The 25,062-nt window shown below is 44.2% G+C and overlaps 1 protein-coding gene across 2 annotated transcripts in view; it reads left to right on the top strand.

Moving 5' to 3' along the window:
* Positions 1-14,153, top strand: part of map2k5 (mitogen-activated protein kinase kinase 5) — a 78,113-nt gene extending 63,960 nt beyond the window's left edge. Inside the window, exons 20-22 of one of the 2 annotated variants that reach the window (XM_039773507.1) lie at positions 4,708-4,769; positions 5,068-5,113; positions 13,633-14,153. In XM_039773507.1, the coding sequence (XP_039629441.1) occupies positions 4,708-4,769; positions 5,068-5,113; positions 13,633-13,737 (213 nt within the window). In that variant the 3' untranslated portion in view covers positions 13,738-14,153. Of the gene's footprint in view, positions 1-4,707; positions 4,770-5,067; positions 5,114-13,632 lie in introns of those variants that run through there. The other variant, XR_005636057.1, reaches the window with a different exon arrangement.
* Positions 14,154-25,062: the final 10,909 nt, after the last annotated feature.

The following is a 25,062-nucleotide window of genomic DNA, read 5'->3' as shown; positions in this document are numbered from 1 at the left end:
GCAAAGACTGGTAATCATAAGACCAGTTTTGTGTAACAACAGAGAAAATGGTAATACCTCATATGTTTGCAGACAACAAGGAGCAAAGGCAGTTGTCTTCAGCTGGGAAAGAAATGGGCAGGCTGCTGTGACAAATGAAGAGTTGGTTATTGCCTAGAGGTAACAAGAAAGATGGAAAGACTTCCAGATTATAGTGGCTGAGACTTGCAGCCATATGAACCCAACTGTGTGACAGGGGGACACAGCAAAGCTTTTCAGTCCAGGCCTAAGAGTTCCAGACATGAGGTTAAAGACAAAGAGAGCAAGAATAGTATTACCTGTGATGGTCATGGCATTTTCTGTCTTCATCTTTAGGAACTGTCAAGAATAGGATCTTTAAATGAGGAAAAAGTGACAGCATTTGGGAATCTTGGGGCAAAAAGCATAGAGAAAGTGAGTGTGCTTAGAAAATAGAAGGGGACGTCATCCAATTTATACCTGTATATCTCCATCATTTTCTTTGCTGCCCCCCCTCCCTAATATATTTCAGTGTAACAGAGCAGTTCACCCTGCTCCGAAACTTAAATGATACTCTAGCCATGCATCATCAACATAAACCCCCCCACACACACACACTCACACTCTCTTTCCCACAAAGCACTCTATAGGTGCTTGTGGTGACCTCCTCACGTGGAAATACCACAGACCTCTGGCCCACAGCTGCTGAGTAATTGCCTTAGACCACCCTGGGCAGTGGCCTTCCCATGAGGCTGATGCCTTTATTGGCTTCTGTAGCTCAATCTGGACCCAGTCAATGTTTTCTTACCGGGAAAGCAGGGGGGCTCACTGTACATTACGTCTAGTCTTTTTAAACACCCCCCACCCCCCCGATGCTGTGCCTTTGACTAGGCACTGGTTTTTAGGTAACCATGTACTTTTCAGGGAGCTATAATTTGGTACTTTCCAGATATTAACATGAGTCAAACCGCTGCGTGGTTGGTCTGGGCTCTCAGACATTAAGCATACTGGACGTGTCCCTTCACCATGGATTGTGCGCAATTAATAATTAAGGAGCTGCACTTGTAATGGGTTGACCTCCTTGAACCACTCATTATTCACAAGGCAGAGGCATCACTCACAGCGCTTTTTCTCTTCGTCCTTGTCGTAGCCTCCACTGCTTGCCCGCTCTGCGGCCGCCGCTGCACACATTTAAGCTGACCAAGTAGTTAATAAAAGTGCAGTAAATTAAAGCTGCTAAGCAGACGGCCATGACATACAAGTCTGCAGAGGTGTGCGTGGGGGGGTTGTTTGGGGTACTTCAGCAGCGCAATGGATGTTGCGAAATAGTGTAGCAGGCAGTGGTCTATTAGAGACAACTGAAACAAAGAGCATGCACTCTAATCAGAGCTTTGCTGTAGGTTCACTTGCTAGGCAGTGTAGCATAGTGGTTAAGGCTTTGGACATCAGTCCCACAGGCTGTGCATTTAATTCCCACCAGTGACACAGTGCGACCATGACAAAGTTACTTCACCTGCCTCGGCTCCTGTAACAAATTTGAAAGTGTCTTTCAAATGTTGTAAATTGCCTTGGAAGAGTAAATAATAAAATCTAATAGATAATTGCACTTGCTCACATTCTTTGGACCATTTTGACCTTCTCTAAAAGGTACCACCAACAGGCCTTGAACTAACCTGGCAGGCAGTGTACTCACTTATCCTTCCAAAAAGAGAAATCCGGTCTATCTGGTGCATGTACTTCTGTGAGGGGATGATTACTTTGTATGTTCACTTCCCAGAAATACAAACACACAAACCTTTTCTTGGTGGTGTCGAGGGCATAAACATACCCGCCTCAAGCCTTGCTATGTATATACTGGAAACTTTGCAGTTTACTAATCCTGACTTTGTCAAGCTGGCGAGAGGTACTTGTGTGATCTTTGCACGCCAACCTCTATAACCTCCATGTCTTGCCTTGTAAGTACTGAAGGCTTAGTTGTCCAAAGATCTTAAATGATCGTCCAGGGCCCGGCCTTGCAGATTCCAAAAAGTAATTACTAGTCTAATTTTTCTGATAATTGGCCTTGCCAATTACATGTATATTTACTAATCAGTGAAGGCAGCGACGGGCAGGCGGGTGGAGGCACGCTGCAGAGGTGCTTTCATCACTGTCTGTCTCTCTCGGGCACATCAAGCACTTGCATGTATTTGACACAGTCGTGTGCCGGGAAATTGTTTGGCTCCTCGGAACGCGGCCCGCTGAGCCCGTAGCCCGCAGCGCTTGAGGCTTGTGTGTAATGATATATTGCTCATCCAAGCGGCCGCGGCGGCGAGATTAAAATAAGTCATTCCTTTGTTAATTTAAATAGGTGCATGCATCATACTTTGCGAGCCACTTTGAGCGGGAATGTCAGCGAGGAAAAGCTGCCGAAAGGTATTTTTAATAGCAAATGAGAATAGATTGAGGATTGAGTCATTTGCGGTGCGCTGCCTTATTTTCCACGGCTTGTGGCCGCTTCCCTTGTAAATGTAATGAGATGTCTGTTAACGCGCCTCTTTAATTTCATTACTCTCTTGGCCTTTTTTTTTTTTTTTTTTTGTGGGTTTAAACACACACTTATTTGGGAAGTGTAGTGCCTGTGCCTTAATTGGATTAAATTAATACGTCCCAGCCCAAACCAACCTAAGTCTTGTCACCCCCCAAAAAAAAAGCAGCGGGCCCATACATCTGAAAGGCACTACATGAATCTCTTCCGCTGACTTGGGGGTCAGGCCAACAGCTGCTGTTGCAGTTGGACTCGTTTCCAGTGAAATGGCAAGTGCTTTATCCAAAATGGAGAATTAGAGGGAGAGCAGGGGTCATGTCTGGACCAAATTGAGGTCTCGCTCTGCTGCGTCTGCCTACCTGCAGCGCAGTGGCTGCCTCGGGTCGTTTGTTTTCTTTTCCCAGTCTATTATTTACACTCCTGCCTTGGTTGTCGTTCCCTTGAAATTCTACAGCAGGCAGCTCCAGTGCTTGAATGAGTATACGTAGCTCTGTGGTGTTATCTGTGCCTGCCTACTGGTGTATATGTAGACTTGTTTCCAAGTGTCTTGAGGCACCTAAGTATATGCATATTGTAAGGAGTGAGACAGCACGTACATGTTTTGTTATCTGTATTGTGTGTACGTTTGCCTGCATTGGCTGCATGCTTGCGATGAAAGGAGTATTGTCAGCAATGGGTTTGCCTAGAGTGTGAATGTCTTTGAATAGGGGTAGTGAATGTGTGTGTGAGGCTGCAGATGTGTGTTCCAATATTAAGAGAAGCATAGTTTGCTAGTATGTGTATGCAAACTTGTATGCCAGTATGGTAGCTAACTTTTGAATTTGTGCATGAGCAAGGCTATGTACAGTTTTTGTTCCATTGTGATGGATGAGGGATGTGTGCGATCCTTGTGTACTTGTGTGTCACTGTGTTTTCAGTGGGATATGTGAATGCCAGTGTAGTGCAGTGGTTAAGGCTTTAAACTTCAAACCCTGTTGGGTTCAAATCCTGTTATTGACCTTATGTGACCAAGCATGTCACTTCACCTGTCTAAGCTCCAACTGAAAAAACAAAAGAAATTATAACCCTATGCGTCTCTCAAAGTGATCTTGGATAAAGGCAGCCAAATAATAAGTAATAATGTGATGTGCAAATAGTAACAACATAAAGTGTTAATGAAACGAAATTTAGACAGTGTGGTGTAGTGGCTTAGACATCAAATCCCAAAGTTGTGGGTTTAGATTCCACTACTGACACTGTGTGACCATCAGCAAGTCACTTGAACCGCCTGTGCTCCAGTTGGCACAACAAAAGAAATGTAACCAATTGTGTCTCAAATGTTAGAAGTCGCCTTGGATAAAGGTGTCAGCAGGGGGGCGCTTACCCCGAGATCTGAATGTGAATCCCAGTACTACAGCGCAGTGATGAGAACACCGCTGTAAAAGTGGTGCTGTCAAGGTCCTGACTCAGTGTGGTCATTAAAGATTCCTGGGCTTTCTTTGTAAAGGGTGGGGTGTATTCCAAGATCCTGGCTAAATTTCAGACCACAGCCTAGTCATTCTGGCCCCTACATCCCCTGTCACTAATTGGCTAACTATCACTCACCCTTTACCACCTAACAGTTATTGCGTGGTTTACATTCACTGTGTAAAGCAAATTGAGTATCAATTAAAAATCTGTGTAAATGCAAAGAATTATTATATTTTAGAGTATGCTGTGTGTAATACAGTCACTCCAATCAGGACTGGTTTCAGTCTTAAGGTCTGCCGCTTTGATAGGCGCTGCACCAATGTGACCATAAAATTGGGTTAATCAGTAAAGAAAAACAAAATGGACGGATGGGTTATATTCCTGTATTGGTAGGTGATGAGTTTGCGTGATTGCAAATAATGTATGGCTATATGGTAGTGGTTATAGGTATAAGTTATATGTGTACATACCATAAAGTGTTGTGTTTGTATGTGGTGGTGTGCCTGTGTGAAGAGGTGTCTGTTCATTGTGTGTGTGTGTTTTTTTTTTCTTTCCGATGGTGTATGTGTGCATGCAAGTGTTAGTAGGGTATGTGTATGTATGGATGTTTGTGCCTGAGGTTGTGTGCCAGTAAATATAAGAATGTGTATGAGAGTTGGTCAGGTACCTGTGCTTGAGTTCCTCTCAAGACCTGACCTTCTCTTCTGTAAATGCTTCTCTGTTCCTCTCATTTCCAGGACCCTCCAGTCCTTCCAGCTGGGGATTTCTCGGAGTCGTTTGTACACCTCATCACTCAATGGTAAGCCAGTCTGCAAACATGCCGCGCCTCTGTGTAAATGATACATCCCATTAACTCCAGCAGACCTCACGGCCGCTGCCGCTACTCCCATGCGGTGGGGGGATGAAATTCCAGCAGTCTTGTTTACACAAACAGGAGGAAGCAGAGGGTCGAGGAGCGTACACCATGGGGGGCTTTGGACAGATATCTCTCACTTATTGTTTTTTAAGGCAGGTGGGGGTGGCAGTTTTCAACATCATGTAAGCTTCTGCCCCCGTCCCTGCAACTAAGACTGACTGTCCCTACTGTGTTGTTGCAGCATGAGGAAGTCGCCCAAGGAGAGGCCAGCTCCTGAGGACCTGATGGTATGTAGAGCATCCACTGCCTTTCACAAGTTTCAGCTGATTTTGCTGTAGAAGATGATATCAGAAAGATAGTGCTTGTTCTGTTGGCACTTCTCAGAGGTGGAAAGATTTGGATATCGGTAATAAATCTCACTGGTCTGAGATGAGCAGATAAGCCCCCATTAGCTTCCAGTGAGGGACTGATGGAACCCTTTGGACTATCCAGGACGGATAGGAGGACCGCTGTTGCTTGCATTGATACAATAAGACTGAGGAAAAGCTGGGTGGGCATATCATTGTTAAGTTGTGTTAACTGATGGTAAATCAAAATGGCTGCAACAATCTGAGTTGATCTACCTACAGATTTCCTTCTTGTCAAAACAGGGGTGGGAATGTGGATGCCTGCCATTACTGAGTTCATATTTGGGAAACACCTGTTTTTTCTCACTAACTAAATTGAGACAGATTGCATCAAATGTATATTTTTGTATATACTGGACAAGATGCTAGTGAAAAATCAAAGAAAATAAAAACAAATCCAAAAGCCAGCATCCTTTGACCACCAGTAACTTTTAGACTAAATGCTGGTAGCAGTTTACAGTATTTAATTTTTTTTGTTTGATTGTCTCAATGAAGCTCATAACCCATTCCCGTTTTTCTCCCACCTCCCCTTTATCCTTGAATGTGAGAAAGTACTATGGGCATACTGTACCAGGCTCCCTGGGAAAGATATTGTTTTAGACTCTGCTATGAGCGGTTGTGAAGAGCCCAGGCATTCAAGCTTGTGAGCCTCCTGCAATTTGCACTTTCCCTGCCTTTGAAAGCTGACATGTGAGCCACAGGTCCGCAGAGTACCCGCCTCACTGGCTGGAGTGTAAATGGTTGTGACAGAGTGCTGCTTGTTCTCACTTTCTCACTCCTGTGATCCAGGGAGCTGCTTTCCATTATTTAGGTTGACCATTTACTTGGTTTTAATAGGCCCAAGGGAGAGCTGCTAGGAGGTGGGACACTGTATCCTTCAGGAAACTCCCACTCTCCCTTTTTCCCTGACTTTTTTCCATGTAGTATATCTAAGGCAGCGCTTGAACATAACCTTTTGCCCCAGTTACCAGCTTAAGTTTGCCTTTATATTTATATATAAATATTTTTTGTCCCAATGTGCAGTTCTAGGTGCCTGGGAGTGGACAACTAGTAGTGCAGGTGCCTTTTTGGGAGGTATTAAGACAACGAGTCAGACAGGATACTTTTAGGTTCGGTGTCCGCTTATATCGTATGGCAAAGCCTCCTGCTGCTCACCTCCATTAAATGAAATGTATGCGGGTCAAAGGCGATCTGCGCCCCCTGCTTAGGGCGCGTGTGGCCGCTAATACCTCATCTGGGCCTGTTGATTACGTACCGTGGATCCTATTGCTGCTTGGCGCCGTGCTGCCCTCGCATACATATTAAAAACATATACCCATCCTATCTGTATGTAAATGCGCCAGGCACAGCTGGATATTGCCAAGGAGTATGATTTACTAATAGTTATTATCTGTTCTACTTGTTCAGCGGCGCGCCGGTGCACAAATTGCATCTTTATGATAATGGTGGCGCGCCAACCTGCACTTGTATTTTCTTTGTACAGGGCTTGTTTCTGCCAAATCCTTGTGGGCGTTTAATCGCTAAGAACAAACGTGGCTGGATCACCGGGAGCAGTGAGGTGTGTCACTGTCCGTAGTGAACAGCAAGCATTGCTGCCTACTCCGTTGTCTCCAGCAAGGAATGGGTATATAAATACTATGGTGCCACTTTGTGAAGCATAACTGGGTGCTGCTCTGTAGTCAGGTGCCAGTGTCCCCATGATGAGTAGGCACAGAAGTGTCTCTGTACCACAATGTTTATTAATGTCTGACCTGTTGCCAGTGTTGTGCTGCTTTCCCTAGAGAGAATGAGGTACCAGTTTGTAATTGTTTCTGTTCTCTCCAGCAAATTACACACCATACTTCATACCTTGGTGCCAGTGTTGGGAGTGATAAATGGGTATTCCTGTAATCACATGGCATTCTCCATCACCAGTGCTGAGTGGACACTTGTGTCTAGTCAGGGCACAGTATCTGCATTAATAAATAGGCACTCCTACCTTACCCCAAAGAATGCCATGATGCTACTTAATCCAGTGGTAGCGTCTATAGTGCTGAATGACTGCTTCTGTCTAATTGGTGTCCGTGCACATTTAGTGCAAATGTGTATTTATGTTTTTATGAATAATGGTGGCTCCTGCCTATCTGGGTGCTAGTATCTCAGACTTGAGTACCTTGCCAGTTGCACAAGCAAATACTTAATAGTGTTGGCTGTGTGATGGGTCAATGTCTACAGTGATTTATTGGCTGTGTGCCTTAGACAGGTGCCATTGTCTCTAGTGAATTATGTCATGCCCACATTGGTTTGGGGTTTTTACAAGTGCCACTGCTACTTCTTGCTTTGATTCCAATAAGTGGTGCTGCTGACCATTTGGATTGTACCTGAAAATAATAGTTCAGGCAGCCTGTGAGAGATTGTTATTAAGTAACTGGTACTGCTGCCTAGTGAAGAGCTGGCACCATTGTCTAAATCATAAGCATCGCAGCTCTTGTGTGAATTGGAGACCAGTTGTGGGCATTGGCAGTGAGCTCTTCACAGACACATGGGGGTGCCACACTGCTGCTGCGTTTCTTTCCGTAAACACAAGGATCCTAGCATTTGTGGCCATGCTTGATTGACATATTTTACCCCATCCCACCCCCATTCAGACCCCCTGTGCAGTTTTCCAATTAAGTGAAGGACTAGAAAGAGTGAAACCATTGAAATGCAAAGCAGAGGCCATGAGGCTCTGGGGGCTACGCTGCCGTGGACGTTTGTGGTGGGGTCTTTTGGCGCGTGGCAGGCCCTCCTATATCCCCCCCTTCAGCCCGTAGGCATTGTGCAAGAGCCTCTTAGCACCTTTGTTGTGCTGGGGCCCCAGCTGCTTGCACAAAGAGGCCTGCAATCATTTTAAGAGCCCCTGAAACCTGTTGAGGATTCCAAGTAACTGGAGATGTGAAATGAGTGCTAAGTGTTGGCAGCCGGGGGCCAGACCCCTGGGATGTAAGATATAAACAACTGCAATTAAGGCAAATCTGCCCAAGTAAACAGAATCCCACGCAGGGACTAGCCGACACCATTTTGGGGGAGAGATTATTGGGCACAGATAAGTCTGAATTTTGTCTTGATTACATGTGGCAGATTCTCTCACCACAGTTTCTGCCAGGAGAGACATCTCTTTCTTGAGGGGGAGCTTCAGCCTGACCAAAGTGCCTGGCTGCCAATCTCCTACTTCCTAGCTACTACCACCACCCTCACCCCCATAAAAAAAAAAAAAAAAAATCTTTTTTGACGATCAGCTTGTGGAGATTTGGGGGGGGGGTATTGGCGGCGATGCTGCCTGCCGGCTTCAGATCTGGACGGCCTAATGAGGTGCTGACCAGACACACAATTTAATTGCTTTAGACTTCTTTCAATTTTCAAGCTTATTAATCATAAGTAGAGTTATTTAAAATTGCATAAATGAAGCTCAGATTAAAAGCCTATCAAAACAATTAAGAATAAGGTAGAATTTCCCAAGGGGAGGCGCTATTCTTTTAATATTGTGTTCAGGTGATTATTCCCACTTTGATGCAACACAGTAATTAACATATTCAGGACTTAATTTTTTTTTTGCCTTTTAAAGGTAAATTAAAAATTGACCTGATATGTTTTATTCTGTGCAGTCTCCTTCAGTGCCATTCTGATTTTAATAAGAAATTATAATTAACCCCTTTGTTTAGCACAAGTATTGTTGGTTCTACTGGTCATACTGGTCAATAGAGTGATGTGCCACACCCTCCTTCCCCTATTCTGCTCGCATTGTGTCATGTCATTCTTTGTAGCTGTGCTTTCCTGTATGGTGCTGGCCATTGACAGTCTGTTTTTAAAAGTGTGTTATGTCTTGACAGTTTTACGCTGCAGTCTCCTCTGGTCATGAAGTGCCTATTTGATGTGCTTGAATGGTACAGTTCTGTTCTTTTCAAGCAGTGCCACTTTCTCCCTAGCCATAGCTATGTGGGGCGACTTTCTTTCACCCTGCTCTTCTACGCAGTGGAACAACAGCATGTGGCATTGCTGGAGAATACCATGTCTTGCTTCTCTTCTGCCTAAATAATGCCTGGCAGTGCAGCTTGTGAACATAGTCATGTGAAAAAGTAAGTACAACCAATGGACATTGTTGAGTTCTTCCATCATTTTCATACAGGCAAACAGTGCTTACAGATGAAGGTGATGTATTTAAATATAAACATGAGCCTTTTCAATCACTAATTAAACAAAAATGTCAATAGATATAATGTTCTACTGGACAACAACTTAAGTCCTCCCTTGGCCTGAGAAGCTGATATTGCCACCTTTTATCAGAAATGAGCAGACTTCTTGTAGGCAAATGTCCATCAGTTTCTCTGATCCTTGGTGTACTTTTTGACCCACTCCTCCAAGCAACATTCCTTCAGCTGCAAGACTTGTATGTACTGCCTGTTTTCAAATCCCCCACCCAACATCATTTTAAGTGGGATTCAAATCAGGGCTTTGACTAGGCCAGTCTGTAACCCTCCATTTCTTTTATTTGAGCCATACCTTGGTGGATTTGCTAGTGTGCTTTAGATTATTATCATGTTGAAAGGTCCACTGCTGGTTCAACTTCATCTTTCAGGCAGATGGCCTCGCATTCTCCTCAAGCACACTTTGATGTGGTGTGAATTCATAGCTGACTTGATGACTGTGAACTGCCCAGGCCCTGAGGCAGCAAAGCAGCCGTAAACTGTAACACTTTCACCACCATGCTTCACAGTCAGTATGAGGTTCTTCTCCTGAAATGCTGTCTTTGGTTTGTGCCAAACATGTCCACTGTATCTATGGCCAAACAGCTCTACCTTTGACTCATCTGTCCAGAGTGCATTGCTCCAGCAGGGCTGGTCTTTGCTAAGTGGTTCGATATCAAATTCTAGTCTTGCTCTGATGTTCTTTTACGTCACATGTAGGTCACATTGGTGTAGTCTCTTTCTGATTGTAGATGACTTCACTTTTACACCAACTTTTACAAGAGTGGCAGATTCTACAATGAAATTTTGGGGGACTTGGAGACTTCTTTTAGTATCAAACAGTCAGCTCTTGGCCTGAATTTGCTGGGCCGGCCAGTTCTGGACAAATTAGAAGTCGTCTGAAATAGTCGATTTCAAATTTGGCAGTCTTTTTAAAACCATTGACAAACTCCTTTCTGAGATACCATAGAGAGCAGATTTGAACATACCATGATGACATCATTCATGTCAGTAGCAAAGAGGACACGAAAGACCCTTAATATTTGCAGTTTAAATACGACAAGGGTCTACCTGCACACTCCCTAAGGAGGTTCTAATCATTTGCACCTTATCTAGAACACCCGATTCTATTTTTAGGGATCTGAAGCGGTGACAAAATGTAGGAGTTTACTTAGAAATCTGCATATTTGCTAATTTACATTATGAGAATGAATACACCATGTCAGTTTTATGTGACATTTGTTCAAGTTTGTCACGTTTATTTTAAGCACTGCTTGCATGAACTCTTAACGTTTACCTGTTTAAATATGTTGAAAAGTTTCCATGGGGCGTACTTACTTTACAGCACAATGCCACTCTTTGAAATTCTTTTCTTTTCAACATTATTTAATGGTTTATCGTACATTTATGCCAAACCCTTACCCTCCCACTTTGCTATTTCTGCTCTGATCATGAAGTGCCACACTATTCTTCATCCTTTTTTTTTTTTTGCTACAGTTTTATTTGTCCAGGTAATGCTGCAATCTTGTACAAGTTTGTGTGATGTAATATTCTTGTGCCACATTTCTTCCCCCCCTTGGCCATTATGCTGCAAAACAGCACTCACAGATTTGCTAAATCCAGTTCAGGGTCCTGTGGGACTGGAACCTGTCAGTGCTTATCACTGGGTACAAATCAAGAAGCATCCCTGGACTAGAGTTGTGCAGTATAGTAGTATATGTTTTTAACGGTACCATACCAGCATTATGCTAAACTTGGTACAGACATTTGATGGTTGTGTTCCTATTCCCAAAACCTCCTGCTCTTCAAAGCGATTTTTGTATATTAACAAACTCAAAACTCCAAGGGGGACTCGCCCATCCCTGTGTTATAATATGCATTTATCAGCGTGCTCCAAACTCCAAAGGGGACCTGCTCCCTGTTATAATATGCATATATCAGCACATTCAAAACGGTGAGAGGGAAAGCTCAATTAAGATATTGAGTCTCTGAAGGACCCTGGCAGAGCAACTCGGGGACAGGGTCGCAGTTGGGTTGCTGCTGACCCCGGGTGGCACAAGTGTGTGCTGGCTGGGGAGTTGATGCAGCTGTGAGCCAGAGAAGTGGGGGTTATCTATTGTTTGTTTTGGTACCAGTACTGAAATCAAAATTTAAGCTTCGATGTAACAATGCCCTGGACAATGCACTAGTCAGCTGCAGGGTCCATTTTCAAACACACAACACGGCCAGCTCTGAATCTCAACTTAACCAGGCACAGATTTCTTTGGGATGAGTACCCAGAGGAAAATGCAAGGGGTTTGATCCCAGGAAGCTGAACCCTTAGGACAACAGTGCTAACTGGTTCACCATTGTGTTGGCCCCCTCCGTATTACACCCATACTTACATATTGCTGCTTTTCTTTTTTTTTGTGCTATAAGTGAAAATCTTTCACTTCTTGTATGGTACCAATTCTCTGTCTGAGCACAATCGTTCTTTATTATCTGGCATCGTTTGTAAATGTCCCTGCGCTCTGCACATTGCCCACTTCGTTTACTTCACCTCCTATTCTATACCTCTTAGCCCTGCCCTTGATATCTGAGCCATGATGTACCGTGTCTTTTACACCTGCTTAGAACCATATTGCCATTTCCTCTACCCTGTGTAGTCTCCCCACCCCCCTTGGCCTCCCTACCACATTTATTGCTGTGAGCTTGAGCCTTGGGCAGGACAAAGCCACAGGGTCAGGGTTGTGTCGGGACAGTTTAAGGTGGATATTAAAGTAATTAATCTCAGCCTTTCCCTTCTGGCCAATGATTGATGTGGTTTGTGCCCTTGTGAGTGCCTGTCACAGTGTGGGCCTATGGAGGGCCGCTTTACTCTGCTCAGTCTACTGCAGTAATTAACCTGGTCTGCCAAGCTCCCTTGGCCCTACTGACTCTATTGAATGGTGGTGTGGCAGTGGCTTTAGGTGGAAAGGAGGCATGGGAAGGGCTCGGCTCACAGTTGAGAAAACTCAAGCTGGGGGTTGCCTTTTGGAATGATGTAGGGTGGCGGCTGTGATCTCGGCCACACTGTTTTAGTGCTCTGATGTGTATTTCTACAGCGGTAACTGTACATGACAACGGTGTGTATAGAACCAGTACTGTATTGATGAATCGTCTGCTGTAATATGTGATATGGCATGTAAGTATGTAGCAGAATTCACTCAAATGGTTTCATAAACATGTGTACAAGAGACACCTTTAAGTCTTAAATGTGTGCACAAAGATATCGTGGGCCCCTGTCCAGGGTTGGTTTCAGTGTTGCACACAGCAATGCCCATGACCATAACATTTTTGGAATAGCTGGACCTTTGTAGCATTTAGGATTGGCTGGTTGTCAAGGGAAAGGTTGGGTGGGATTAGATCAATAGTACCACATGAAGCAAGTGAGACAGTGACTGCAGTGAAATGGTTGCAGTACAGTGGGGAACCCCCTCCCCATCCCGATTTTCACACGCTAGCCACTTCTCTTGACCGGCCCTCATTAAAAATGCATTCAATGGTTAGCACTAAGCTTGTCACAGAAACCAGGAGTGACAAGTTGATTTAGGAAGCCTGGTTTGTCATTGTTTATCTCATTTTAGAGCTTGACACACTGCATTAGTGTAACTGACAGTCTTTGGACACCTGTCCCAACCCTGACCTTTACCCCTTGCCCTGTCCCTGTTCTGTCTCTGTTGCAATTTTAGGCTATTATTATTAATATTCATTTTGTACGTTTACCTGACATTTTGCGTAGGTTCACACTGTGAGGTAGAGGCAGGAATTTATCCAGCAGCATTGGATTTTAAAGTCCAGTGCCTTAGCCACTACACCACACTGCCCCAACCTGCTGTGGCACCTTTGAGAAATGGCCTATGCACAGGCAGACATGTTATCTACTTAAATTCTGTAACTGCTTTGGATATCTAGCTCTTTTTTGCCTTTGCAGAGCTGGTGTTTTTAGAAGTATACAGCTCTGGAGAGTGTTTTCAAATGCTTCTGTTTTAGGGGGTTAAAAACCTTAGGGTAGGGTAGATGAAAGGTGAAAATGGAGACGAATGGAAACTAAGCCAGAGAGCCCCTGCCTTATCTCCATTACTTGTGCACATACGTAGCGCTTATCATCATGGATTGGCTGACCCTCCAAAGCCTAATGGCAGTACCTCATTTCTCTCTCTGTTTCATCTTCCCTAGGGTCACCCCTTCATTTTGTTATACAATGATGGCAATACTGAGGTGGTCTCCATGTGGGTCTGCCGAACCCTTGAAGAGCGGCGGTCACAACAGAACTGTCAGTGATTACTTATGAAGCATGGCGAGAGGACTGTGCCTTTGTTTCTGCACTACAAGACGACTCCTTCAAGCCTTTCTGCCAGTTCTTAAATGGCACTGGGGAATTCCAGTGGCTTTCATGCTACTATCCTTTGCCATCTTCTCTTCTGGTGTCTTAGTGGAGTGGCCCAACTGAGACCTAGGCTTGGACCAGAAAGGAATGGAGTTTTGTGATTTTTACATCAGGTGGTTTGTGCTGGTGTGCAGAACGTGTTGTGGTGGGCGGAAGTGGTGCCCAGTTTGGGGTGGGGGAACATTATTAAATTATGAGCAAATTCATTACATCCCATGGCTTGGGAAAACTCAGAACTATGACTATATTTTGCAATATTTTGTTGTAAAAAGCTGCATTTGTGCAATAAATCTTTCTTTCTGAAACTGTGTACACCTGACACTTAGTACTTCTGGGATTCCACGTGTAGCACTCTAAAGTTAAGTCAAAATGTAAGCCAAATTAATTATGTAATGCCATATCCCTGAGTTTCTTGCAGTGTGAGCGTGGCTGCCACCCATAAGATGATTGAACTTGCCACTGCCTCCCGCTTGGAATGCCTAAATGTTCTTCTGCGCAATCGGAAGTGAACAAATGCAGATGGTAGTTTGGATGAGGCTTGAACCAGGAAAAGCAGGTTGTGCTCAAAGTGTTAAGCAGTGGCCCAATAAAGTGCCTGATGCTAAGGTGGGTAAATGTTAATACTTGGGTTTAGGGGTTCTCTGTTGTTCTTCAGGAATGTCCTATTTGGAGGGTGCTGCTGTCCCTGCTGGCAGTGGCTTTGGACAGGACACTGTTCGGGATTTCTTAGGAACAACACAGCAGTTAAGAGAGTGTGGCTGCCAGTAACGTATCCCATTGATGGGGAAGGAGATGGCAGAATCAAAACCCAGGATTGCTGTGTCAATCATAATATGGTGCCTTTGTGTCCCAGGTGTGATATACATGACCACTGGTGCTAGGAAGCATCTACCAGGTGTTAGTATTGGTGAATAAAACATAAATATTTCTTTAGTTAAAATTGGTAGGTTGGTTAGTGCTGCTACAGTGTAGTTGAACTGTGTGGAGTTTGCTTGTTTTTCCAGCGACCAAGCCCATGCATATTGAATTGACTAACAACTCCAAGTTAGCTGTGTGTTTGGTGAGTGTACATGCATCTCCTGAATCTTGGAATTTTAAATCAATGTGGCTGGCGCAGGCTCCTAGCAACATCCAAGTGAAAATTAATGGAATAGACTTTAATAAGCAAGAATCTGTTAACAACATGGCACCAGAAGAACATCTGGAGCAATAACTGCTGTGTTCTTTGTTGTGTATTTTTACACAGTAGATGGCATTCCTGTAGCCCCAGGAGACTTGCTTTATGTGTCAGTGTAGACTTTGCATGTTCTGTCTTTGTCTTGTGGACTTTACTCCAACATACTAAAGACCTGCACTTTAGGTTAACTGGAGACTATAAGATAGCCCAGTGTGAGCAAATGTGTTGGACTTGTACCGAGACTAGGAATGGCAGGTACCAGCCACCTGGGCTGAACTCTGTAGTCACCAAAGGGATGTGGCTTGATATCCACAGAGGAGTCTTGTAAAGAATTAAGTGATTTGACTTAAGCAGCTGTTTTTCATTTTTGTAAACTGAAGATCTCCCTTTTCCTGAATGGGGATGTTTGGATCAATTAACCCCGCTAACTTTGCTTTATGATGAGCTTGCAAAATTCTGAGTGAAGAGAAATAATGGGTTGGTTGCCAGGGAAGATGCCAGGCAACAGTCTTGCCATTTCTCAGGTAACTGGCAACCAACTGAGAGGCTGGTTTTAGTGGATGTGTTATCTTGTTTCTTTCAAATTGTGCCATTCTAATCAATAGCAGCCCCCCTCGCCACATCCACCCATCCATTGATCGGCTCGTCTCATTTAGCAGGCCCACTTACTGACGAGCTGCAGCACTAGTGGACACAAATTAGGCAGATTTAGTGGTCAGCAGGAGCAGATTAAATGACATAATTAGAGGGAGACGCCAGTGTGGCGGACGCTGTGGTTCTTAATTTGTCCGCACTGGCGTAGTCTGCCTGTAGATACTTGTGCTGGTTTTACATTCTAAATTAGGGAATCTCATAATATGATCAAACAACATCGGAACACTTGCATTCTGGGGTCCAGGCTCAGGTGAGTTAAAGGCCCTCTTTAAACAGCAATAAAGGCAAACGTCAGTAGAGTCCACCATGGGGGTCTTCCCATGTAAAGGCTGATTAGCGAAGGATAAAGGAATGGAAAATAATCAAAGGCTGCATTGGGCGATCTCTGCTCTCCAAATCATTGTGTGTGTGTGTATCCATAATTGAATTAACGTGTCATCATGGGTGTATTTGATTGTGTACCACTGTGCCTGCCTAGGCCTCTGTCGCACAGTTTCAATTATTTAAATGTTAGTGTTAATATTTGAATGTGCACTTTTTAATGGGGGTCCCCTCCACCGGGCTGTATACAAAGTGCACAAGAATACAATTCAAGACAAAAGAGGTTTGGTGTTGTCTGAGGATGTTAGTTTTTAAAAGAGGCAGCTCTCTGTTAGTGTGCTACACACTCCTATGGACTGAGCTCCCATCCAGGCCTGAATGAAGCCTGTTGTGGCTAGGATAGGTTTTGAGTCCCCAAGTAAGATAGGGTAACGGGTGTCTTAGGCTTCTCAGATTGTGTAGAAATTCTGAGTGCGCCTGTTGCACCTACAAGAATAGATAGCGTAAATAAAAACCAATTCTGAAAAGGCATCAACAGAGCTGATCCAGTTTAAATTCTTGCAACTCAATGGCAAATCACATATGGAAGGACACCAGTGGGAAGGAAACCCGGGGAGACTTCTTTACTCAAATAGCCGTGGGAGTCTGAGCCATCATATTGTTGAAGAAGAAACCTGGACCACCTTTAAGAAGCATCTGGGTGAGATATTAGGAGAGCTTAGCTATTAGCTAAACAAATGACCTCCTTGGACTGAATGGTCTCCTCAGGTTTGTCACATTTCTTATGTTCTTAATAACTGCCATCTTTACCTTTTGATTGAGATGGAGCTCTTGCTCTGTTTATATCTGCATCCGTGTGCCTTTTTGACTTCTTAATGTTCCTGTGTATCTTTTGTGTCCTTGTGTGTGTTTCCACTTGTGTTCCTCTGTTTGTATCTTTCTTGCGCATCTACGTGGCCTTGACTAGGCAAGCTGGTGTTTAATTCTGCAGCTTGTTCCTGCCTGCCACACTCTTAATGTTTCTGCACTTGCATGGCTGTGTATGTTTGTTGTGATTCCACAAGCCTGTATGTCTTCATGAAAACTTGCATGTTCCTCTATTTGTACCTTTGTCTGCCCAACGCTTCTATGTCTCTCTGATTTGGCATGTGATTGTGCAAGTGCTTTCACTTTCTTATGTGAACATCTGTCTTTGTGTTTGTGTGTGTTTGTGTGTGTTTGCGTGCACGCGCGCGCTTCGTATTTTTGAATGTGTGCACAAGTCTGTCTGTGTTACTCTATGGATGCGATCACCTCAAACCCAAGTGAAGCCAAAGGAGAGCAATGTACTGTATGTAAGCAAAAAAAAGAGGGGCTTAATGTAGCAACTAAAGTGTAGAATAGTGTGTACAATTGGAAATCTCAGTTTAGTTAAAGTGGAAGAACACGATGCCTGCAGTTGGCTGGGCCTTCCCATATGGAGTTTCCAATGCTGTCTCACTTCCTCCTGCCAGGCACAGGACTGACTTACACCAATCCTCCCTACACCAGGCTCGTCTGTCTTGTGATTGCAAGTGGCTTAGAAGTGCCACCCAGGGACAAATTAACGCCTTGGGTCCGGAGAATCTCTGGGATCTCCTGTGGCAGTCCTTCTAGAATTCTCTCTCATGGCCCCCTTGTGTCCATGCAGCTCTGTTCTCCCACTCCCTCTAAAAGGGCCATCCCAGCCTCCAGTTGCCTGTTCACCAGACCCCCTGCTGCTGTCTACCTGCGAGAAGGGTTCTTAGTATCTCCCAAACTGTTACAATCATAGCGTTGTGTCCAGGAAGAAGTTATCTGCTTGAGAATAGCACCCCCTGTTGGTGGTGCAGTAGTAAAGGGGTACTTCAGGGGTCGTGCAGTTCAACTGCTGTCTTGTAATTCCACATTTTCCTTGCCATGCAGTCCATTACAACAACATTTATTTTATAGCACATTGTCATACAAACACATATCTTTACAAGATGTTAAAGATTGCAAGTAAAAAGAAACTTAAATAAATTAGAAATAATAAGTAAGACTAAATCAGTATGTGCATACATAATACAGGTAAACAAGTAACAGATGAAGTAGTCCTGAAATATGAATTCAAATTGCTGAAAGTATTGTTTAAGTCTCTAATAATTATAACCAAGAATGGCGTTACGGGGTGGCAAGTGGGGCGACCTCCTCAGGCCCCGCGGCTAAAAGGGCCCCGCTTTTGAGGTCTGCGTGTCCCGTTTGAGTGGATGTGTCAAGTTATATTCTCCAGTATATATATATATATATATATATATATATATATATTATATTTGAGATGCTTCTAAGAGGAACACCTTTTAAAATCCCTCTTCAAGGTCAAATTCCATACCTGTATGTCTGCACAGAAACGTGTATCGCTAATGATAACCGGCTGACATGACATCGACTTGAGTTATGATTATGACATCCTGCATATCGAGACTCAGAGTATACTTTTGTAGAAGTGGGCCTGCTAATTACTGTATTTCATAATTCATGACAATGCCACAACAGTGCGAATTGCACTTTTTAAATAGATTATATCGTTATATTTTGATAAAGTCCACGTGTTATCTTGCAAAACTTTAGCTGAATACTGTAATGACAAAAATCTTGTGTATGTTAACATTATTTTCATTAAATTTGTGTGCAGGTTTATACAATCCACCCATACCAGTAACAGCGTCTCAGCCCCGGCCCCTCACACCCCTAAGGCCGCCTCTGACTAGAACGGTCCAATGCTATGTTCAGATGTCCAGGGAGGACAGAAGAACAAATACTCCAGCCAGCGAGATGCTCAAGAATATACAGTAAATCAGGAGGGGTCCCAAGGCCAAGAGACCACCCAGCCTCGACTGGGCAACAGCAGTTCATGTCTGTCCGTGCCTCTAATGTTTGGAGGCGTATATAAGTGCATTTGAGCAAATGTCCTTGTTCAGTTGCCTCAGAGTTTGTTTGTGGATGATGGTGCATGGGGCAGTGCCACTTTCTCGCCATTCTAGTTTTGAATCCTGGCACTATATGCCCCCACCGCCCACACCCCCAAGTCTGCATTGATTATTCCACACATGATTCCGTTTGTGTTACTAAAGGCACTGGACATGAAACCCCTAGGCTGCCAGTTCCATTCCTACCTCAGACATACTGTGTGACCTCGGGCAAATCACATAACCCACCTCTGCTCCAACAGTAAAATAAATTGACGTAAACCATTCTTATGGATACTGAATTTGTAGGTTGCCTTGGATAAAGGCATCAACCAAATGTAAAGACATTGTGGTTGGTTTAAATAGTGACACTTAATTGGCACTGAGTAAGTTTGTGAGGCCTGTGATGGACTGGCACCCTTGTCTGTTACATGTTGGTGCCAGTATAAGCCGCAGACCACCTGACCTGTGCACCTGAAGGTGTGCCTCTCTGCATAATTGTCTATAAGTGTTCCTGTATGTGTCTGAAATATAATAATCTGCACATATATGTTAAAAAGGTGCGAGTACAATCATTTCTGTACTTCGCTGAATTCATATGGTCCTATTTGTGACTTTGTGTTTTTCTGCTCCTGTATGTTAGCTGGTGGGGCTGGCACTTGTAAGTAGATTGGCATGTCCTTTTATGTATGGTGCCATACTTAACTGTACACGTGCCTGCATGTTTCTGTATGCACGTGTGTCCCTATGTGGGTATTTTAAACTGCGACTCTCTGCATGCCTCTGTTTATTTAGCTAGCTAGACAGAAAGAACGTCATTGATCCCAAGGAGAAAACTTTTGCTTTTTACAGAACAAACAACAACCCTCCTCAAATGCACACAAGAATTACATAAAAAGAGAAGAGAACTTGTGCCTCGGCTAAAGCTAAGAGAGCAGTCAGAGTGAGGTGTTGTAAAGGTGACCTCTTTTCAGGGCGCTGTGTTGGCTCCCTGTAACGACCAAATCCTTGATGCCACCTACAGGCCACTCAGAATGTCAGCCCCCATGTATTCAGGTGGGGGGCCTTTGGGATGCCCTTCACGTCCACTCAGGTCTGCCAGTGAATGGCGTCTGGTGATACCACTTGGGCGCACCATCAACTCTCAGTGCAGCCTTTTGTCACGTGTAGCTCCTAGCTGGTGGAACGAGCTGCCCACCTCTGCGTGTGTACAAGCGTTTGAGGACTTTCTGTCTGAATGATAGTAGCTGTTCGAGGTTTTGTAACCTAGGAATTGTAACGAGCTTGAGTTTCGTTCTAAGCTCCTCACTTCCCTTCTGATGATCAATGTTGTAACTTTGTCCAAAGATGGTGACAATCTGAGCGTCTTTTCAGCTGCTATGTTGAAGCACTTGTTTCAGAACAGCCCCCAGCCTGACGTTGACTCGGTGAGGCTGAACTCTTTCACAAGTTGCTTTGGATAAAAACAAGTAAGTGTAAATATATTTCTGTAGGTATGAAGGAGCCCCAGTAGCAAGTCCTGACACACTCTCACCAACTATGGAAAAACCTCGTATGTCACAGCAAATTGAGACAAAAATGTCACCCCTATGATTAACAATCTCTAGATTTCATTTTTCCTGAGCTTTACGTACACAATATTGTTTTTTTTTTGTTTTGTTTTTTTTTGCACAAATCAACACCACCTGACATTTTAAATCATGTGATCGTAATCCGACGTTTTCATTGGTAGTTGGTCTTTCCTCATTGGTCAGTGGAGTTGCTAGGTTTTTGTCTTGCAGTTTGTGAAATACTGTGTTCATATGAGCTTCTTCCATCGTGCTCTGACGGGAATGAAGACCTATTTGGTCATCACCACTACCATATAACATCAGGAAAGATCTAGTAGCTCCAAAGACTAAAAAGAAATCCATTTTTTTTAGGTTTTTTTCTATTGCACATGAGCACTTCTGTTGAGTAATTTGTATACCATAGTGAGGATGTGGCGCATGGGTCATTGTCACCATCAGTTGTTTCTTCTTTATTTATGAGGTTCACTATATGTCCAAGAGTAGGTGGGCATCCCTCCAAATGGTTATTTTGCTGTGTTTGAGCTGCGTCCATTGTTAAAAGGTGGAAACAATTGGCATTAGACTGAAGAGTATGGTGACTACAATGTGGCACTACTGTAGGAGGACACCTTTGCCACAAGTCACAGTGCTTGTTCTGCCCAGGTCAACAGTAAGTGTTAGTATCGTGAAGTGGTAGACCACCCAAACCTACAGAGTGGGGCTGCTGTAGGCTGAAGCACATATCCTGTAAATAGTTGCCTATCCTCTGGTGTATCCACTCAAACTGCCTCTGGAAGTAACGAACTGTGTGTCAGAAACTTCATGTAACAGGTGTCCATGGTCAAGCATCTGCTCACAAGCCTAAGCTCACTACAGTATGTGCGATACCAAGCAGCAGCAGGCGTGGTGTAAGCACACCGCCATTGAACGCTTTAGCCGTGGATATGTATTCACTGGAGTGGTGATGCACACGTCAGTAGCTGGCGGTCTGATGGACTAATCTGGATTTAGCAGAAGCCAGGACAAGGCCACCTTCAGGACTGCAGAGCACCAAGAGTAGAGTCTGGTGGAGGAGAGATAATGAGCTGGAGCTGGAGCTGGTTTTCCTGGTTTATGCGTGAGGCTCCGGTTTGTGCTACAGCATGCAAATATATGTTAGACAATGTCCACTTCCAACTGTGTGCCAACAGTCTGAGGAAGACCTCTCTCAGTTCCAGTATGACTGTAACCCTGTGCACAAAGCCAGGTCCCTAAAGACAGGGAGGAACTTGAGTGGTCCACACAGTGGTTCCTACGCTGACCTCAACCCTCTCAAACATCTTTTGATAGCATTGGAATACCAAGTGTGAGCCGGGACGTCTCACCTCACGTCAATACTGACCTCACCAATGCTCTTTGGGCCCAAATTCCCACAGCCACCATCTGAAGTCTTGTAGAAAGCCATCCCAGAAGAGGGAATGCTGTAAAGCGGGGGATAGCTCCATATTAACGCTCCTGGTTTTGGAAAAGGATATTCAAACCAGCTCATGTCATGGTGATTGGCCATATGGCGTATGAGTTTGTATGCCTATTCTACTATGTGATGAATAGTGGGCTCTGTGGCAGTGAGACATAGCTATCGAATGAAGCCCATTTGGAAAAAACAGGGAGGAAAATGATCAGCTGGATGTGTGGCTGGTGACACGGTGACCAGAAGATGAATGTCGAGTTGGTCTGGAAGCAAGAAATCAACTTAAGTGGAGAGAAAGGCGGAGGATGGCTAAGTGAAGGGGTACACCAAGATAGTGGTGCAGGGGACGAGAACTAAGAACAAGTGATTGGACGTGGCGCCAGATGACATGACAACTGAAGGGTCTTTACTCAAAGGATGCCCAGACCAGCAGAGAGTGATGGGAAAAGGATTTGGGAGCAAATGACTATCCTGAGTAAACCTGGAAAACGGCTTTTAGACCAGGATACCAATGATGACCACGAGGATTGTCCTGTTTATGTATGCTTCCATCTCTGTGGTTGTGTGAAAAACTAAGAAAAATAAATGTGTCGCTGCCCGTGTAAGTCTGCACCTTTTCATGTCTAGCTCTGTTAGGGTGCATGAGCCTCTGTGGGTGATCTGGGCAATATGGCTGTGCACTCTTAAATCAAAACCCCGCTTCTTTAATGACACGTTACTGGATGGCTTGACAAAAAATCACTTTATTCTGTGGAGAGCTCCTTGTATGTACATTTGGTTCTTTGGGCTTTGAAAAGGTTTCTGATATGAGGACAAACCAGACGTCCTTAATGTGCACACTCCTAAAAATGCTGGTTCTTTAATGGTTGTGTGGTTTCTAACAGAACCGTTTTATTCTTGGAATTTGTTGTTTACTTTGAAACGAATAATATGTGGACAAAACAGAAATCTTTAAAGTATAGGTGGGCTGCCAAACAGAATACAACAGATCAAGAAAAACTGAACTCAACCAGAGTTGGCATAGGCAGCATGTGTCCTTTAAGAATCTGGAGCCCCTTGGTGTATAATATTATCACAAATCTGCTTTCATGTATTTGTGGCTATTCATGGAATCTTTTATACATTTAAATAAAGGGAATCTTCATGCAGATGGTCCCTTTGGAGACAAAAATGGTTACCCTGTGGCAATGCTCTGGCACCTTTAAACTGCTCGATGGGAGACTGACAGGCCTCAATCACAAACCCAACGGTAATTCACAAATCTGTTATTCCCTAACACTACTTCATGGTTATTTTTGGAACCTGTTCTGGATCTAAATAAAGGTTCATGTTGATAGTTCTTTTGGGAACGAGTAATGATTCCCCTAATTTGATTGCTCTGAAGAGCCACCTTTATTTTGAAGAGGTTATGTTATTATTATTATTATTACTACTATGTACTGTTTGACTGGTGCCTTTCTCCACTTAGAATTGCTTCCCTTTCTTTTGTTTTTCCAATTGGAGCCTAGGTACGTGAAGTGACACGGGTGTCAACAGCAGGGTTTGGGTCCAAAGCCTTCACCACTACCCCACACTGCCCTGTGTGATTTTTGCACGTAAATGAGTAACTCTCGGCATATGAGTCCGTTTCTGTCTCTTTGGATTTGTATCTGTGACTTTTTGCATATCATTGTCTAGATGTGTTCTTGTTTCTCTGAGACGTCTGTGATCATGTTTGTCATTTCTTGTGTATTCTCTTTGGTTTAAACGTGCGTGAATCGCCGTGTCTCTTTGGTGTCTTCTTGTGACTTTTCTGCTTGCGTGATGAGCTACATGTGTCTCTGTGCTCTTGTAAGGGCGACCCTGTGTTACACACGCACTTGTGTCTCTCTGAATATCGGAGCGTGTGCATCAGCTTATGACCACGTTGTTCAAGTGCGTGGGATTCTGCCTGTGCTGTTTTCGGCTCTGTGATGCTTTGTATGTTTCCGTGCCTTTTCGTGTATGTGCAGGTGAGTACGTGTGCAGGCGAGCCTCATTGTTCTCTGTTGTAGCCAAGTACCCCCTCACACCCCCCTTATAGGATCTCGCTGACCTCTGCCAACACGTCCAACTCGATTAGTCCATCAGGTCAGTCAGAGCGGGTCAGCCCCGTACACGGGATTCTTTTATCAATGTCCGGTAATTAAAATGTCACCATTTAATTTTCTGGCCACGCTGATCCTCTCGGCGCAATCTTTTCCCAATAAAGCGTCTAATCGAAAGGCTATTTCATCCGCAGAATGGCTCGGCAAAGCGCTACGACTGCGTGGCGCGGCGTGGATCAATAGGAGGGGAGGGGATTGATCTGCCTCTAAAATTAAATTTATTGGGGTCATGCTTTTATATGGTGCTGATACAACTGTTAAATGGAGAACATTCATTTTCAATAGGAGCGTTTATTAAACTTCCACGGAATTAGACTCGTGTGATTTATGGAGCAATCTGCGCGCGCCCTGCAGGGGGGACGCTCCGCGCAGCGCGACACGGCGCCGTGACTTTTAACCGAAAAAATGATCCGGCAGCCCAATGCCAACTAATCGACCTGACAAAGAGACACTGGACCTTTGTCGTGCTGTCCGTCTCTGAAATGTGCCCACATTCCTTAAGTAAGCCCTTACACCCCGAAATCCGGGCTTTCGGTTTTCTAGCGCATGTGGCCCGCGTCACCATTCTTAACCTAAAGAATCCATCCATTTTCAATACCACTTTTGGGTAACAGATGCAAGTGTTTATTTTAACAAGGTTCAGTAAGCAGCCGTGCACGGGACGCCGCGGCATCACAGGACCCACGTGTCTGCCAAACCCAAAGGACTTACTTTAAGGATGTGGGCGGAGCACTGGAGTACCCGGATAAAAAACCCGTGCAGCGAATGGTAAAAGAAGCGCTCGACATTTCAGCGTCGTGCCGCCCACATTCTTAATACTCTTATTGTGAACAGACTATTATAATTATTACTTGGATGACGCTTTTACCCAAGGCCACTTACAATATTTAAGGAACAATTGCTTACATTTCTTTTTTTCTTTTTCCAATTGGAGTACAGACAGGTAAAGTGACTTGCTCATTGTCACACAGTGTCAGTAGTGTGTTTGAAGTCCAA

Source organism: Polypterus senegalus, chromosome 12, assembly GCF_016835505.1.
Source record: "Polypterus senegalus isolate Bchr_013 chromosome 12, ASM1683550v1, whole genome shotgun sequence".
Taxonomy (NCBI): Eukaryota; Metazoa; Chordata; class Cladistia; order Polypteriformes; family Polypteridae; genus Polypterus; species Polypterus senegalus.
This window is presented reverse-complemented; position numbering and strand designations above follow the sequence as displayed.